Genomic DNA, 17825 nt, shown 5'->3' with positions numbered 1-17825 from the left:
GGTCACGCGATGCTGTTCACCTCTCCAAACTCTAAGAAAGTAGGGGGTGACATTGCAGGAAAGCCTGCTCAAAGGGAAAAAGGCAACAGGGGTAGCATTGCTTTTACATCTGGGCTATTATTAAATGGGAATTTTAACCTGTCAGAAGAACTAGAAAAGAGCACAAGGCACAATCCTGGTCCTGGATATCCGATTTTACATGTAAAATATGAGCAAACTGTTCTACTCTGAGAGCATGAAAAGGCATGACTTTCATTACAGACCTCCTCACGGTAGGCATACTAGCAGGCAGTCAAATAAAACTGATGTTGTTAACAAGCTGGGGTACAACCCCAGAGTAGGGCAAACATGATAGAAAACACAATCCTATTTACAGACTGCTCTGTTTGCATATACTTTTTGCTTCTGAGGTGAAAAATATTTTATAAAAGATAGCACATCTCAAGCCCAGAAAGTCTACTAGACATAGTCGTATTTTGAAGGGTAGGAGCGTCTTCCATCCTCGCTTCGAGCAGCTTCTTCATACCCTGCACCTTTCCTAGTCTTCGTTTCAGGTTCGTACCCAGAACCGACCTTATACGGCCCCGTTCTGTAGGAGATATTCCGACCCGATGCATTGTAGGACACTGCTTTGTACCTGAAAGAGACACAAAAGATGGCATCAGCCACTGGAGGGTCTGTGACTACCCAACATGGCACTCAGTGGCTCCGGCTCGCTGTTGGATTTTAGGCAATTTTGTACTGTGTCATCATTTGGAGCCACTCAATGAGCTCAGAGTCAACCCTCCACGGACAGGCTGCAAATCTCTTTCCTCTTTTTTCATAAGCTTATCCTTTCATTCCCATGAGTGAATCCTTGGTTGAGTGAAGGACCCACCTACAATAACCAGCTATGTAGGCTTACAAAGACCTACCTGATGTAAATCATACCTCAGCTGATGCAATCTACACCTGCTCATGGTCTGCTATGCAATTTGCAATCAAAGCAGCAATTAATGGGCCTGGCTTAGCCAGCACATTGTAAATTTTAGATTTGAGGTTGACCTTTCCCGCCCTCTCTATTTGTTTGCAAGTCATGTAGACAGGGAAGGGAAATGGTCATTTTTGACCCATGATACAGGGCAAACAGATGTATCATCATGATAACTCTTCCAACAGTGGTATTACACATAGACATGTTCTGGGGTACATGAGCTGGCTGTACTCTATCCCAACACCCAAGGCTTCATGCAATACCTTCCCATGTCTACAACAGGTAGGCTTACCGAGATTCTTCTGGAATCAGCCCTCTGCAAGCCAGGCACATCATGATGCCTCCTACTAGGGTCAGCCCACCTGCCACCCAGCCAACAAAAAGGGCTGAGCCAAAGGTGTACCTACAAAACACAGAGATGTGGGTGATGAGTGCTGTCACAGTGGTCCAGTCTGCTGCTTCTGAAAGGCGTTGAACATTGTCTTTCTCTCTCTGGCCCTGCAGAACCATCCGTGAGCTCCATCCCGCCTGCAGGCTCGTCCTCAGTGGGGTCTCTACCTCACTCTTGAGCTGTGTGAACAGAGACATCCCAGCCAATTTGCTTGGACAAATTATCTCCAGTGCCACAGACTCAGTAAATTTTCCAAGCCCTCAGGCCAGACTAATGTGCACCCAGGGTTTGCCTTTCCTTCAGCTGCAGCACATTCTGGCCCTGAGGGAGAACTGCACTGTGGAGTACCCTGAGCTAGATGATCACCTACCTATTCTGGATGTTCTGCATTCCCTGGTACATTCCCTGGTACATGTTGGTCGTGGACATCCAGAAGTTTGTGACCAGCATGTTGGCAAACACCGACACTCCAGTGATGGCACACAGACCTGAGATCAGACAGAAGGGCAGACACATATAGTTAACTATGGACTCCAATGTTTCTGGGCACCCCAAGTCTTATTTATCCTCACCACACCCACCAAGACCTCTGAGTGTTTCCTGAAACCCAATCACCCACAGCACTTGGGAGGGACTGAGTGATCAACGTTGCTTCTGCCTCAGGTCCCCATATAGTCATCGCTATTGTGGTACTTCAGTGTCAGTGCCTTTAAAACTTCTATCCTGAAAGTAGCCCTTATTTTAGGAAGAAACACAATCCCCTGCTCACAGAGATGTGACCAAGGGCCAGGTCCACCATGGCGCGTGGGTACCCAACTCCTCAACTAGCTGAGACTAAGGACCTTGTTTTGAAACGGGTCAGCTCAGCCAAGGGATGTTCCATCACAAGTCAGCCACATCATCACTTTAGACACCCTCTCTTTGAGGAAAGTGTGGTGGGCTTTTCTAAATTGGCCAGTTCTCAACCCACTGACTCAGATCAATAAAACAATAGGTTTTAAGTGCAAAATCAAAGCTGCGTTGCAAAAGGTGGTTTCCTTGGTCCAGCTTGCACATCTTGAAGTTGTGTTGCATGATTCATATTCCAGCAAAAGTGCTGTTCAACTGTAAGGATTTTAAGTGGGGACATTCTCCTTCCCTTCATTAGGATATGGATTTGATTTGATTACTCATCTGCAACAAAGTAGTGGGCAAAACCTGTAAGTGTAAGATGATTTGCAATTTTGAGGTAGCCGGGCAACGGTAGGCATTCCTGCAGCCTCCCTGATAAACCAAAGTATTAAAAAACTACAAGCTTGACTACCACAACCCTGAGAGTCTTCATAAAATTATTGTGTATAAAGCCTGAGACTCTTCATAAAACCATTATGTATAAATAAAGGGTATAACAGTATGTAACAACAATATATGTATAACAAATTAAGAGACCTAATTTCTTTTTAACCATGGGCTGTTTTTTTCAGCCTTCCATGATCTGTCACAAACAATCTTCTGTTTTTCTTTTACTAAGCAGAGGTAGAAGCCACTTGTCCCCAGAAGCGCAGTCTGGAAGAGAAATGCCAATATCTTCATGCAAGCAGCAATGCTTTGGGTTCCTCCAGAGCATCTGCTAGCTATGACCACAAGCACATGAAGACTTCCCCGGTTGTCGATTCCAGGTAGCCAAAACACCTCACACATGAAAGACACGACACCACACACTTACCAGCAATAATAAACATGATGCCGGAGGTCAGAGTCATGTTGGCTTTTGCAGAATCCTCCATGCTGCCGATACGGACACATTTCAGAGCAAAAATGCACACAAGGAGGCCAAGGATGCCCAGGACGATACCCACGATCATGAGGGCCCGCACAGCCTGGAACATCGCTGCACAACAAATTGACAAGAGATTCGTAAGAGCCTAGGAAATTTTAAAGATTTTTTTTTTCTGTCCAAAAACAACAAAAAAAGAAGAAAATCCTGAACATATCATGCAATTCATTTGTCGAAAGCAAAGACTATGCCTTGGGAAATGGGCACCAGATCTACTCTCAGTGTTTTTCCATGGGGCACATCTGGAAATGTGGCTGTTTTTTTCAACTATTTAAGGTGTTTGACAGCTTCAACGTAACTTTTATGTATGTTCATTGGCACCAGTAATGATTTATTCAACTGCAATTGAGCTGGTCTGAGTTGTTTCCTAACTGCAGTGATTGAGAAAGGTGGTGGTTTTTTTTGCTCCCCAAGCAGCAATGAAAACAGACAGCTCCATCCAGCTACCCATGGTTTTTCCAACTAATGTGCGACTCAAAGCGAAGTTCTGTATGTTCCTGCTTTACAGCAAAATGCCTGGCACAGGAGAAGAGGAAAATCACCTCGATAAACATTACACATACATCAAGGGAGAGCAGCAAAGCTTCAGCAATGACCTCCCCCAGCATATCCTTTCCGTCGGTACTTGCAATATCAGTCCTGTCCACATCCGCCCACGTCCATTAATACAATACTCAAACAGCCTAGCCCTGAATTTGCTTCACAGCCTGCTGCCAAGGTGGGAAGGCTTGGTTGGAAGCAGGTGGTGATGCTGGTGGGTCATGCCAGAGGGAGCTGAGCGCTGCTGTCAACCAGAGGAAGGTAGCAAGAACCCTACAGGCTCTTCTTGGCCGGAGGAGAAAAGTAGGGGGGGGAAAAAGCAAAGGGAAAGTTGCACCTTTTAAAATGGAGAAGCGAAATGAAGTGAAAAGGCCATCTATTTGAATACCAAGACAATTTTCTACTAAGGTGGCACAGATCCCATCATGCCTGCAATTCAGTGCTGGCCCCAGCCACTTCTCCTCCCGGCCTGCGCACGCGTCCCCGGCCGAGACAGGAAGGCGGCAGGGCTGGCAAAGTGCTGGGAGGGGGGTGGTCGAAACTATTTCAAGGGCTGTTGTGATCTGGCTAAGAAGAATCACAGCCTCTTCTTGCCCTCCCATGAGTTTTTGCAGCCCTGGGTTTGGCTTTGATGCTTCCCCCGCTCTCCCCCCAATGACTGTCCATCTTGAAGGAAGACGACATGGGCTTGTTACCAACTGAGAAGGGCAGGCAAGGTATCCTTCAGCCCCAGGGACTTCACTCAGCCTGCCTGTCACTCCTTTTGCTGCGCTGGCCAGGATGGCCATGGTGCCCGAGTCGTCCCATATGGCCTGACTGGAGCAGAAGGCACTGGTGCAGGAGAGCGGGGAGTAGACCCTGCTGGTCTTGCACAGGGAGGGAGAGGGGATATGTTTATAAACCCTCCACAGGAAAGCATTTGGGGTAGGTGGGTCATGGGGTGCCTGTGTGGGTCTCCTTGCTTGTGGGGTACTGTGAAAAACTTCTTTCCTGTGAGGGTGGCAGAGCCCTGGAACAGGCTGTCCAGGGAGGTGGTGGAGTCTCCTTCTCTGGAGTTATTCACAACCCCCCTCGCGGATGCATTGCTGCCCAGCCTGCTCTGGGTGACCCTGCTTTGGCAGGGGGTTGGACTAGATGATCTCTGGAGGTCCCTTCAAACCCTGACCATTCTGGAACCTGAGCAGAACCATGGTGGCACCATAACAGCACAAGGAAGCCAGTGGTCTGCCATCCCAGAAAATACCACCTTCTCCCATCTGGCAGTCCCACCAGGGCTGCTGCTCTTATGACTCAATTTGCCCTTATCAGCTGATAACAAGTGCTAACGAGACTGGGATTTTCAATCTCACATTCATCAGCCCCCAGGTGCGAGCTCATTAGTTATTATTCATCAGAGAACAAGAAGCTGGCGGATACGCCTTATCAGCCCTCAAAGGTTGTTCATGCAGCACCTTATGCAAAGCAGAAAGCTGCAAAGAAAAGAAAATCACAATACTCATTTGTCTGTACAGTTACTTAATTTTCTTTCCAACTGCTTCTGTTTCGGGGCAGGCAGGAGAGGCTGATACTCCAGGACAGCACAAGACATTATGGATCCTGATGGAAAGTCCTTGTCCCCAAAACTGTCCTTCGTTCCAGGGATGCTTCCTACAGACCTTATTGTACCTAGGTACCATCACCGTGGTGGTCTCAACCCTTAAAGAAGTGACCCTAAGATAAGACCTCACAGGGATATTGTGGGCTCTCAGGAGAGATGTTCCCAGTGCCTGGGTGACCATGGAAGGGCACAACAGGGAGGCCAAGCCAAGCAGTTCCTGGGATGTTGCACTTTTGCTAGAGCACTGAAGTCCAAGGGTGGTGAACCTCCATTGAAACAGAGCAATCTGCAGCTTTTGGAAATGGAAGAGAGAGGAACACAGCAGGGCACAACAGAAAAAATGCAAAATAGCCGTCAGCTGTGACTCCTCTCTCCATGAAGCTGACTTATACAGAAAGGCATGGAAAGGAGGAGAAAGTGCTCCCAGGTCTACTGTGCCATGAAGGCCTCTTCACTTGGCTCATGGGGCTCAAAGTGGGAGCTGTTTGGAAAGAGAGAGCACTGCAGTTTCGAGTGAATTTTGGCATCCGTCAGAAGCCCTCTGTAGAGAGCTGCTATCCAAAGGTGAACGACCTCCCCTGGAAGGAAGGAGTGGAAGGGTTTAGGCAAACAAAATAGGAGACTAATGAAAAGAAAAAAAAAAAATTGTATCAGGAGCACTGGTTAGCAAACAGCCCTGTAACTAAAGCCAAGCACAGACACTACCTGCCATTTTGCATACCCTGTTTGCATGAGGTAGGATGACTTTAGCTTCACACCTGCACACGCGTGATTACTCATTTTGCACACCTGATTTTCATACTAAGGGATGGTGCGCACAGAAAATAATAGAAACACAAGCTTATTCACCACAATAAATGTCAGTGACACAAAGCCACAGTTTGCACCACTCTCTCCTTCAGGCCTAAGTGAAACTGGAGAGTTGTCTTTCTCCCCAGTGTTGCTGAGCAGTGAGAAGGGAGTGAAGTAAAACAACTTAAACTCATCTAAACTAACATCACCTGCATGTCTGTCAATAATACACAATACAAAGGTGGAAGTCTAACTTCATGACCAATTATGATTAATGGCATATAAGGAGTTTAGGGACAAAAAAATCAGGTTTTATGTTAACCAAAGTCAAACAGGGGCATTCCTTCTTTATGTTTTAAGGTATTCATCAACTAAACAGACACATAAAGAGAACAAAACTGACAGAATATCCCTAAGACACAATAGAAAATGCCTGTGACTGCTTTACACGGTTCCTTATTGCTATATTATCTAAAAACAACATAAAAAGTAAAATCTTGATTCTCATAAATTGGCATGAAAGTGATGGTTACCATTGCCTCATTGTTCTTTTAAAGCACAACCACCCACACACATCATTATAAGGATACGTAGATATATCGATCACCATTTGTATATATAGTTAAATAAATATGTTTTTTATTATTTAAAACAAACAATCCCATAGCAGAAGTGACTCCAAACGTCACTTTTGCCCTTCCAAATGAAAGAGAAGTTGCCCAGCAGCTTCGCCGAGCTGGGTACACAGAAACACGTTGGTTCCATTGCACCCCTTGGGACGGTCATGGGCTTTGCTCAACGAGCAAACACGGCAGCCAACACACTGGTCTGCACCAGAAAAACTCCCCCCTGCCTCACCATAGGGAAGCAAGGTTGGCATCACTGAGGGTACAAGGCTGAGAGCCCACCTCGTGCTCTCTTCTACACCCATCAGTGGAAGCAGAAGACCTATGTACAATGCTGGTTGCTAGTACCTATTTTCAATTGTCCACCAAGAGCCAAAAACACGCTCAGGTCCATATTTATTGCCAGGTGGCTGGGCACAGGCATAGCAGGTCATGGGGAGGCTGGTCGCTCCCCTCCCATGGGTCCAGATGGCTCGGGAACATGGAATACCCTCACTTGCAGTGGGGTGGGAAAAAAAAAATAAAATCTCTTTTTTTAAAGCAAGCAAGCAAGCAAAGGAGAAAGCCATATCCCTCTGCAACCTACTAATGCAGCCACTAAAACTCCCCAGGTGATGTGAAGCGACTGAGCTCACCCTTCCCCTTCCCACCCTCACGCTGCTCACAGGCAGATTTCTCCAACTCCTTTTTTCTCTTTGGACAAAATATTATTTCAATTGTTTTCTGCAGAGACCATTATTCTGACAACAGCACAAAAATTACACGCGGCTCTTCTCCTTGTGTTCTGACTCAAAGGGGCAGGAATACCTGGGGGTTTAAACAATACCCACCCTCCCCACATCAGTGGAGCTGGGCTGATTTATGCCAGCAATGGGGCTGAACCCATGATGCTCATCCAGAGAGCACCTACACATGCTCCAAGTTGTAACCTCCAACTGAGCAAAGGTATTATTTTGGTGAGAAACACACGTCTCTTTAGACAGAGTAGCCTCGAAATTTTATTCCTCACAAAGTGCTTTAAGATATCTGCTCCTGCTTTGGTCGAAAACCGTGCAGAGCTATAGAAGAGCTCCTGGGTTAAACCTAGTGTATCTTTTGTCCCTACCTGGCAGCCCAAGAATGGTGAAATATGGCCGGCACTCCGTAAAGCCAGAGCTCTGCCGCACGCAGCTCCTCCACAGTCCCTGATACTGGAAGACGGCTGTGACCGGGTTGTCATACAAGTCCTGCGTGCTCCACATATCCATGGCAGTGGACACCATGCACCCCACAACACCCAGCGACGAAACGACGAACCCCATCACTTGGCAGATGGTGGTGGACATGGTGTCTCCCTCGGAGTGAGGAGGTGAGACAGCCCTGATGAAGCCGCAGACCTAATGTGAGCACTGAAGTCCTCTTGACTGAGCCACCAGAAGTGCAGCAGCTCTTATCAGTTGCTTTCCATTGAGCGGTGTGTTTGCTCAAAGTGTTTTTGCAAGATAGTCCAGTTTCACTCTCACTGGGTAGGTTTGTGCCGGCAGGGCCGGAGATATGAGCTTTTGTCCTTTAGAAGTGCTTGTCCTTCCCCAGCTAAGCAGCCACATTCCGTCAAGGGTTAGGCAACCCACTTGGAACATGTGCCGTCCCCCCCACCGAAACCCTTTGCTGTCCATTGGCCTTCTCCTGCGTGCTTGGCACGCTGCGAAGGTGCTGAGAGGGGCAGAGGGAAGGACCATGTTTCCCAGGTGAAGTCAGCACCTAGCCCGGGTCACCACCTCCCCAGCTAGATATGTTGGCTAGCTCCAACATATCTAAAATTTGCCAGCAAAAATAATAGTGTGAACTAAAAACATAGAAGTGAGCCCTCAAGAACAAGGGATGGTAAGAGCTGGTCATCCTCAGTGAGGGAGAAGGGATATCTCATCTTGGATAATGAGGCTGGGGAAGGCCTAGAAGCTAGGAGGACAATAAGTACTAAAACAAGTAACATGGCCAGCTCTCCAGCTCTCCTCTGCTTATGCAAAGGGTGGGTAGTAGATCTGCCATCAGACCAAGCCAGGGACACCTCTACACTCGACCACCCATGTAAGCATCCACAGAAGAGGCATGGTGATAGACAGGGATGCCAGCGGTGAGCTCTGCGGAAGGATGCATGGCCACCAGCTCAACTCAGGGAACAAAGAGGGACACGATCATACTTTGCAGCCACTTCGAGCATCGCCAAGGTTGCCTTGGATGATGACCATGGCATAAGCCTGGGCACCAAGCCCCAAACTGATCTAGAAAAAGTCCTGCAACCCTGTTCTCCTCCTATCCACACCCCGTGGGCACCAAGCCCCAAACTGATCTAGAAAAGGTCCTGCAATCCTGTTCTCCTCTACCCGCACCCCCATTATCCATCATGTGGCCCCACTAGAAACCTATCTGTGGAGGAGGAGAAGCCACACGGACCATTTGTAAAGTGCTTGTCCATATTCGCCGGGGGCATGGTCTTGGAAAAAAGGGTGAGGAGTATAAAAATTAGGAAAGTAATTGCCTCTTTGCATAGTGGAGAAGTGCAGGGCTCAGGGGAGCAATATAAATTCACCGTGCCACTCTGCCGATGGAGCACGGTGAGGTACTGGGACCTTCCAGCCTTCACGCTCATCCTTTCTCATCAACTAATGCCCCGCTCTGATGGATTTACTTCAGCCCTGACCTAGAAACAAATTCCCACTTTATCCTGTCCCAACACTGCTCTGTGCCACAGGCACCATCAATACCATGGGTGAAGCCACGTGAAAGCCACCAGGAAGAGGCAAGAGGCTGATTTCTGTGGATGGATGACTTAGTGGGGTTAGTACACATCAGCTATTGCTTCTTCCTCCTGGAGAACGACCACCCAAGACACCCCTTTTGCTTTTGTGGCTGTGCCACGAGCTGGTGGGCAGCAGACAGAAATGCTTTTGCACTGGACTTTGCTGCAGCATCCAGGGCAAAATTTACAAGTTTGGTAGCCACAAACCACAGCAACCAAAGCCCTCTGTGGTCAGGCCCAAGATGTCTTTGCTTACAGCAATTTTACTCAAATTTAATCATTTCCACTGACTCGGCGAGTTTATACTAGGGGAAGGGCTAGCTCCAACATATCTAAAATTTGCCAGCAAAAATAATAGTGTGAACTGAAAACACAGAAGTGAGCCCTCAAGAGTCAGGGATGGCAAGAGCTGATCATCCTCAGTGAGGGAGAAGGGGTATCTCATCTTGGATAATGTTTCATGAAAAATCAAGGCTGGGGAAGGCCAGAAGCTGGGAGGACAATAAGTACTAAAACAAGTAATACAGCCAGCTCTCCACCCCATCCTTCACTGCCCCACAGCCAGAACTGTGTCCCAAGCCAGAAAAGCTGGTTGCATCCAAGCCCTGATGCTCCCCAGCCATTCTCCAGGACTCTTCGCCTTCATGCCCCAGGACTTGCCACCTTCTTTCCATCTAGTGATAAGAGACCACATCACTCTTTTTCCAGACGACCACTTCAAACCACGTCCCAGGGACAGATGTTCCTCTGGGACATAACACCTACTCCTAAAGTTGGTGTCACCTGGCAGCACCAGTGCACAACTGCTCGCAGGGTTGCAGAGGAAAATGGACCCATGGACTGGTCACAGCCCAAAATAACCCCTGGGGAGGAAAAAGAAAAGGGGGAGGGGGAATCCAAAGGGCAAACATTGTTTTTCCAGAATTTTTTCCCAAAAATTTCTACCACTTTTTAGATGACTGGTATTTCTGCTAAGTTAGACACCTGGGTGGTTGCGTGAGTACCAGTGGAGGTGGCCCTCCCGTGCACCATGTCCGCTTGTTTGCTCTGCTGGGAGGGGAGCCACCACTCCTTACTCTAACCCTTTCTCCTGGTTTCGGCTGTACGTGCAGTTGGAGCACTCTCCTCCTCCACCATTTCACACTCCCAGGTCCCATTTCTGCCCCCAACACACCTATCGGAAACAGGGCCATCTCCTGGATTGCCCCTAATTATGCCCTGAGCCAGCGTTTGTCATCCAGGCAGTGCTGCCTCACCTTTCCTTGGAGGTACGGTTTTCTCCTGCTGATGGGGGATGCAGCTTCTCATCATCCCTCTTACTCAAGGGCAGTGAAACCTCAGAGCAATGGTGGAGCCATCAAATATCATCAACAGTCTCCAGACATGCAAGAAAGCCCAGCTAAACTGATCTACCTTTGACTTTGAGGGCCAAATTGAATCACGTCTCTAAAGAGGACTAACCAGCATGGGGTTGTGCATTCCCTCCTGAAACCTCATGCATGCTCCCCCCAGAAATGAAGCTGAGCAAGCAGCTTCAGCAACAAGGGTCATGCCGTGGTTCTTAGCCAAGAGGCAAGCAGTCATCCAACTGTGCTTAGGACTCCAGGTACTTCTGTCTTTGAAGAATTATTGCGTTTTGGAGGTGTTTCTATTTTCTCATCCGTAAGGATATTGCCTAAGGTGCTATCCAGCCATCCCACCATTAGCTGCTTGCCATTTCTCATGCTCTGATTAACATCACGCTTGTATACACCAGGAACTCAAAGCTCCCACAAATACTTTCCTCAACCTGGTTGGTTGAAGCAAAGTTCTGGAGAAAAAGCCACAAGCTTGTTTCCATCCTAACCCTTCCCCTAGCCCATTTTCTCTGCCTTTCTGAAATGTTCTTACTTTAAGCTTATTGTTCATGGTTGTTTCTGAACCACTCCTGATAGGGAAAAATATGTTCCCCTTCGCAAAAAAATCATCACCTCATTTTCTCAGCACCCAGCCAAATAACAGAAGATCACATGGGAGCTCTGTCCGAACCGTTAGCTCAGAGCACAACCTGAAAAGTGGTCGGGTGATAGGATCGCTGTAGAGCACATCTAAGCACATTTACTGCCACCTGACATTCATCTCCAACCACCCCTGGGAGATGCCTACAGCCTGGAGTTGTTGAAGGATGGGGATCTCTCTCCAAGTATGTGCCTGTTGCTTGGCCTCCAGCAAGGCAGTTGAATGCTTGGGCCAGAGGGCTTGCCCACATCACGTAGTGATGCTGAGCAACATCTAAGTAAGGGACATGATACGGAGACAGCTCTTAACAAAAGCCAGGCTTCCTCACCAAGGAGCAGAGAACAGGGCTACCACTCTGAATATTGGGACATCTGTAGTGGTTTGCCCAAACTAGGAAAAGGAAGGGTCCTTTGTGACCGCTCCCCTCTACAACCTTTATTTCAGCTCATACTTGCTTTATCTGCCCAGGCGTTGACTCTATATTATCTCAAAACCGTTCACTGGGCCCATTGCAACTCCTGAATGTTATCACCGCCTCTCCCATAAAAATTACCCACAGCTCATGTTTACTTTAAAATTTGCAAATATAGCTCACACCCTGCCAGTCAGTTCCAGCTTGTTCAGACTGAAACAAAGCAAACCCACCCTTCTCTTTCTGTCCCTCCATTGCTGTGATGGCCACAGCCTCCAGGAGTATATGGTCCACTAGTCCGTAGGATGAGAAGGTCTTACTTCTGAAACTCAGTGGGGAAAAGGGGTCATGGAAGGCCTTCATCCCAGCTCAGACTCATTCTATCCCATTGGTCTTCAGGTGGCCCAGAGGAGCTTTGGAGATCCCTCAGCAGAGCTGGGGTGCATGAAGCTGTGTCCTTCCCTACATATCTATAAAGCTGTAGCCCAGCCCCATGACTCCATAGCCTCTTGCCATTTCCCTTGCCTTGCTCCTCTTCTGGCCCTCAGCCCAGTTCCTTCGGGATTATTTTTCATGCCTCTCATCCTTTCATGGTGCAAAGGCACAAGACAATGGCAAGGATGTGATGAAAGTGTCTAGCTTCTTGACATCCCCCACTGGGCTCTCTGCCACCTCTGCCCACCCTGAGTGTCACTGGGTACCAGGGTGCCCGAGACCTCTCTAAGGGTCTCACATTAACTCTTTCCTCATCCCCACACCTCCTTCAGCTCCCACTGTGAATGCAAACCCACTGCAGCCTCATGTACCCGCTTGGTAGGTTACATCAAGTCTGCAACCTACCTGGGCCACCTAAACCCTTCTGTGCCTGAAACGTAGTCTCAGAAGACTTGAAGTATGTTACAGCAGTTGCCTGCAGACACTTCAAAATTTGGAGATGAATTGAGTGGGTTAAAAGGTTTTAAGTATCAAGCAGAGCTTGGTTGAGACTTTGCCATGGCCATCACCAGTGGAGGATCATGACACGGCAATTAGCAGTCCCCATCTTTACAAGCTCTGGGCATAAAGCAGTTCCATGCTGTTTCTTTGGCCAAGTGACTGCCCTTTCTCCAAAATCCTGAGAGCAAGGATTTTACTAGGGCTATACCACTGAATGTGTGTTGGTTGTATGAAAAAAAGAAAACCTAGTCATTGATATGGAAGAAAAAACTCCGGTGACTCCAATATGGATTCTCCTCAGGGAACATCTACTCATCTCCACCACTTTGCACCAGCAAAACTGAAAGCAGTTGTTTTATGCAAAAGTCTCAACAGCCACGATTACATCCCCATGGGCTAGTTTCACTCTGACCCCCCTAGGAACACATACACATTGACCAGTTGCAGAACTTTACCAGGGTGCTCTCAGACTTTCAAAGTTTACTGTTGGAAAAGCAAAAATATTTCTTATTTTTCAAGTCACCAGCTTGACTTTCCACGGCAGAGAGATGCCTCAGCCTTTCAGAAAGGGTCAAAAGCAGTTTTGACTTAAGAAAAAAACATCCTTTCAAAAATGGCTGAGGCAGACCAGCTGAAGAGGTCTGGAAGTAAGAGACCAAGACAGACAACAAGAAAATTACCACACGTTACAGTAGTTTAGCAAACTTGTAAGCAACTGAAATATGTTCCTTTTAGCAGAAAATGCCTTGTGACTTCCACACTAGGTGAAACTACCAGCCTTGCCAGAGCTCAGCTAGTGCTATTTGTCTATTATTCGTGTGTTCAAATTCAGACCCTGTCCTCCAGACAATCACAGTAACATTCTACCAACACACCAAAGCAAGCAGCAAAAAAAAAAATAAGAGAAAGCAAAATCAGAACAAACAGGCTTAGCTCTCAAGTGACGTATTTCACCAGAGACTGACTGTTTATAGCTGAGCAATGAGGGTGAGAGCCATAAACTACCTGTGTTATTTCTCATTTTCATCTATTATCTTGATTTTCTCCTCAATCTATTTGAAATTAAAATTCCCAACTAAATTGAAGATAGATGATGTGCAAGACAAGTTTAATCTTTGCTATGGGAGCGAGGGATTGAGGGGGAAAAAAAAAAAAAAATCCTCGGAAACCAAAACTTCATTGATGTACTCAGGTCACCTCGCTGCTTTGCTAGAGTCCTATTATTTTTATTCACTCCGGCACTATTGTTCCCAATATAAATTGCCATTGTCAGAATAATAAATAGGGGTTTATAATGGAAATGCTGACAAACCATTAACTATGGCGTGGTTAGCAAGGGGGGGTTCAACAGAGATCAAGGTGCGGCACGGTTAAAATAAACACTGGGATGATCCGCTTAAATAATATCTTTGCAAATTAATAATTTGATTTTTTGTACCGTTTTCCACCCTCCCTCCCCCCTGGTTGGGATACAGCTGCCCTTCGCTGGTGGGAAGAAATGCCCCTAGGAGCAGATGAATTCGGGAGACGGAGCCAATCTGTAAATCACAGCAGTGGGGCCCTTGGTTTTGCACCAGCTCCTCCAGAGACTGGAATTGTCAGACAATATATAACAGGAGGGGAAAGAGAGAGGGAGGGAGAGAAAAGGAGTGACTTCAGAAGAGCAAGCCCTGTTCTTTTTAAAAAAAAAAAAAAAAAAAAAAAAAAAAGGAAAAAAAAAATATCCACCTCATTTTGTAGGACTGTGCTGATAGAGCCGGTCACAGGAATAATCTTGTTGGGACAAAAGTGGATAAATATTCACTTTGGCACACACTGGCAGGGAAGGCACTGATGCTCCAACACCACCGAGGATGAGGGCAGCAACTTCAGAGGGTTGACTCACTTTTAATTTTAAAGCTCGTGCTTCATCATTCTTTGGGCTTTTTTTTTTTTTTTTTTTAATCCCTTTTTGTTAGGCTACTGCAACAAGCCCAGAAAAATCTCACAGGGTAATTCCACTCTGAGGTGACCAATTCTTTAGAAAACCCTGACATTTCAGAGGGGATGCCCCTTTCTGTCCACAGAGCTTGCTGGATGGAAGGACAGACCAATCTCCATCTGCAAAATGAAGGATATACATCCTGATGTGTATCTCCATTTTAGGAAATTAATACCCACCCAACAGACACCAGTCTGGAGGCTTGGGAATTGCAAAAAAAAATAAAATAAAATGCTGTAGCTTTTCACTGTAATGCTGACATTAGCAATGGAGGTATTTCGAAAGAACAAAAAAACCCTCCCAAATCTCCAGTATTCTGGTTTCTTCAAAGATTAAAGTAGTTCCCACAGCTGAACGCTTGAAAAGTTTAATTGCTTCTTCTCTAGAGTTACATTTTCTGTAATTTTAAGCTTTCAGAACGGAAGGACTGAGGGAGTGTGTGATGGAAGTATGTGTGTGGAGAGGAGGATTTGCTTTTTACACCTCTATTTTCTTCCTCATATGGCAACTTTAATCTCTTTACCTATAAGCAATCAGCCTGCTGGAGTTTCACCAGCCTGTCCTGCCCCTTGCCACATGCATTTTCCCTGCTGGGTTTTGCTGACTGTGGTAGCAGCGTGTGGACACAAGCCTTGCACAAGCATCCCTCTTCAGATCTCATCCTTCATTCACTTGCACCCACCACCTCAGGCAGGATCACTGGATCACATGGGGTTGGAAGGGACCTCCAGAGACCATCTAGTCCGACCACCCCACCAAAGCAGGTCCACCCAGAGCAGGTTGCACAGGAACGTGTCCAGGTGGGTTTGAATGTCTCCAGAGAAGGAGACTCCACCACCTCCCTGGGCAGCCTCTGCCAGGGCTCTGCCACCCTCAAAGTGAAGAAGTTCCTCCTCATGTTGAGGTGGAACTTCTTATGTTCCAGTTTGTGCCCATTTCCTCTTGTCCTGTCCCTGGGCATCACTGAAAAAAGACTGTCCCCATCCTCTTGACAGTCACCCTTTAAGTATTTATAAGCATAAAGCCCATCTCCTTCCAGGAGAATGCACCCCAAAGTCTGTGTGGACAAACAGGGGTGTTCAAAGCCACATCTCCAGCAGGAGGAAGGTGCTCATAGGCATCACTTGCATGGGGATGCTGCAGCAGAGCTAACACCAGAGGCCAGCTGGAAACGAGGATCCAGAGACGAGTGACAGGAATACAGCTGAGGGGGATGAAAAAACCCCTCCTACGGGTGTCTGAGGCCCCAGCTGCATGGGGTTATACTGGTTTGATTTGCGCAGAGATAGGCTACTTGTGAAAGAAGCCATTTTTGTGCACAATGCCTATTTCTCTGTGGCTTGGAAATGCCATTTTGCAGAAGTTCTGCAATGATTTGCTGATACAATTGGCTTCTTCCCTCTATTCTTGCTGTGTCAAAGCACAGAGGCTAGATGGATATAACAGTCTAAGTGCCTTTTTTCTCACTGTATTAAGGCAAGAAGAAAACCCAGATAATCCTGTTGTAACCTAATTGTTTGCACCCCTAGATACTCTGGGCACAACCAGGACAGGAATGATACCCGTGGAAGAAAAAACTGGAACCAAAGGAGAATTAGGGAGAAATCCAGCCTGGTGGTGTTAACCCGTACAGAAATACAGTGAGCTGAACTGTGACATATCCTCTTAGAAAAGGATCTTCTCTGATGCCAAGAATATTAGTGGTTTCTGGTGGGAAGCCACGCACAGCCATGCAGCTGGGGTAGGAGTATATAGACAAGCCAGGCACAGCACAAGGGACAAATCACCCCACAGAGCAGCCCCTGCCCAGGGTGTATTGCCTGGACAACCCCTCAGGAACCTGATGCATAATCAGCTATAATGACTTTTTCTGAACCTCAGCTTGGCCATGAGAGCAGGGGTTGGGTTGAGATACCTCCGAGGGACCTGTCACCCAACCAGGGTGAGCACCCAAGGTCCCTTCTGGCTGAAACTTGGGTTCCCTGCTCTGCACCCAAAATCACCGACCACCACCGCCCACGCACAGCTTCAGGTGACCTAGGTGGGATGCAAAGTGCCCCCAGCTCTGCCCTCCCACCTCTTTGCCCTCATGGCAAGCCCTACCTGGCAGCCCCAGGATGGTGAAGTAGCCACGGCATTCGGTGAAGCCGGAGCTCTCCCGGACACACGTGCGCCAGAGGCCCTGGTAGTTGAACACCGCTGTCACCGGCATGTTGTACAGGTCTTGGGTGCTCCACTGGTCCATGCACGTTGACGCGATGATGCCTCCTACTCCTAAAGCGGACACCACCAAGCCCAAGGACTGGCATATTGTCACAGACATGGCGCCGGGCGCTCGCTAGGGCAGGTCCTCGGCACGCACAAGCCTCCACAAGCTGGGTCTGGGGCAGGCAGCCGGGGCAGGCAGCCAGGGCTGAAGGGACTTTTAGCTGGAGGCACAGCCTACGTCACAGACGGGAGTCAGGAGAGGTCCGGGCCGCGCCATACAAACCTACCCTTTTTCCCTTTATCTGTTTCGGTGAGATAATTTTCCTCGCTCGGTACCAAGAACCGTTTGTTACGCACGGACGGCATGAACACCTCGTTCTCTGTTTACCTTCTCCCTCCAGGCAGAGGTCCAGCCAAGTAGGGGCAGATGGCGACCGGTGGGTCCTTCTGAAACAGCCCCGGGGAGAGACCTACTGCAGAAGCAACCGTGTGCTCCAGGAGGCCAAGGGCAGAGGTGCTTAAATCAGATGAAGCAGATAAAAAAAAAATTATGGAGAGCTAATCCTTTCCTTGCAGGGATGATGCTTTTGAGCCAAATGGAGAGGCTTTTATTAGCATGCCTCTATCCGGGGCTGTTTGTTCAAGCAAAAGACAATGTATAAAAGAGGATGGTGCAGAACACCACTGCAGTAGATGCTTGGGTGGACCTGGCTGCTTGGTGAGGTCGGGCTGGGAGCCCACAGGAAAGGCAGCAGTTGCTGAAGAGTGAATGGTGT

At 47.7% G+C, this 17825-nt stretch overlaps 1 protein-coding gene across 2 annotated transcripts; it reads right to left on the bottom strand.

Moving 5' to 3' along the window:
* Positions 1 to 459: 459 nt before the first annotated feature.
* CLDN18 (claudin 18) lies at positions 460 to 17164 on the bottom strand. 2 transcript variants are annotated; one of them, XM_014939709.1, is made up of 5 exons: positions 16945 to 17164; positions 3070 to 3234; positions 1735 to 1852; positions 1266 to 1376; positions 460 to 637 (listed from the first exon to the last, which is right to left on the bottom strand). In XM_014939709.1, the coding sequence occupies exons 1-5, from the start codon at positions 17162 to 17164 to the stop codon at positions 460 to 462; spliced, it is 792 nt and encodes a 263-aa protein (XP_014795195.1). The 2 variants fall into 2 exon arrangements, with proteins under 2 accessions (XP_014795195.1, XP_014795194.1); XM_014939708.1 differs by lacking the exon at positions 16945 to 17164 and adding an exon at positions 7841 to 8060.
* Positions 17165 to 17825: the final 661 nt, after the last annotated feature.

Source organism: Calidris pugnax, unplaced genomic scaffold, assembly GCF_001431845.1.
Source record: "Calidris pugnax isolate Ruff unplaced genomic scaffold, ASM143184v1 scaffold37, whole genome shotgun sequence".
NCBI lineage: Eukaryota > Metazoa > Chordata > Aves > Charadriiformes > Scolopacidae > Calidris > Calidris pugnax.
Note: the sequence above shows the minus strand (reverse complement) of the source record. Positions and strands in the feature narration are given on the sequence as shown.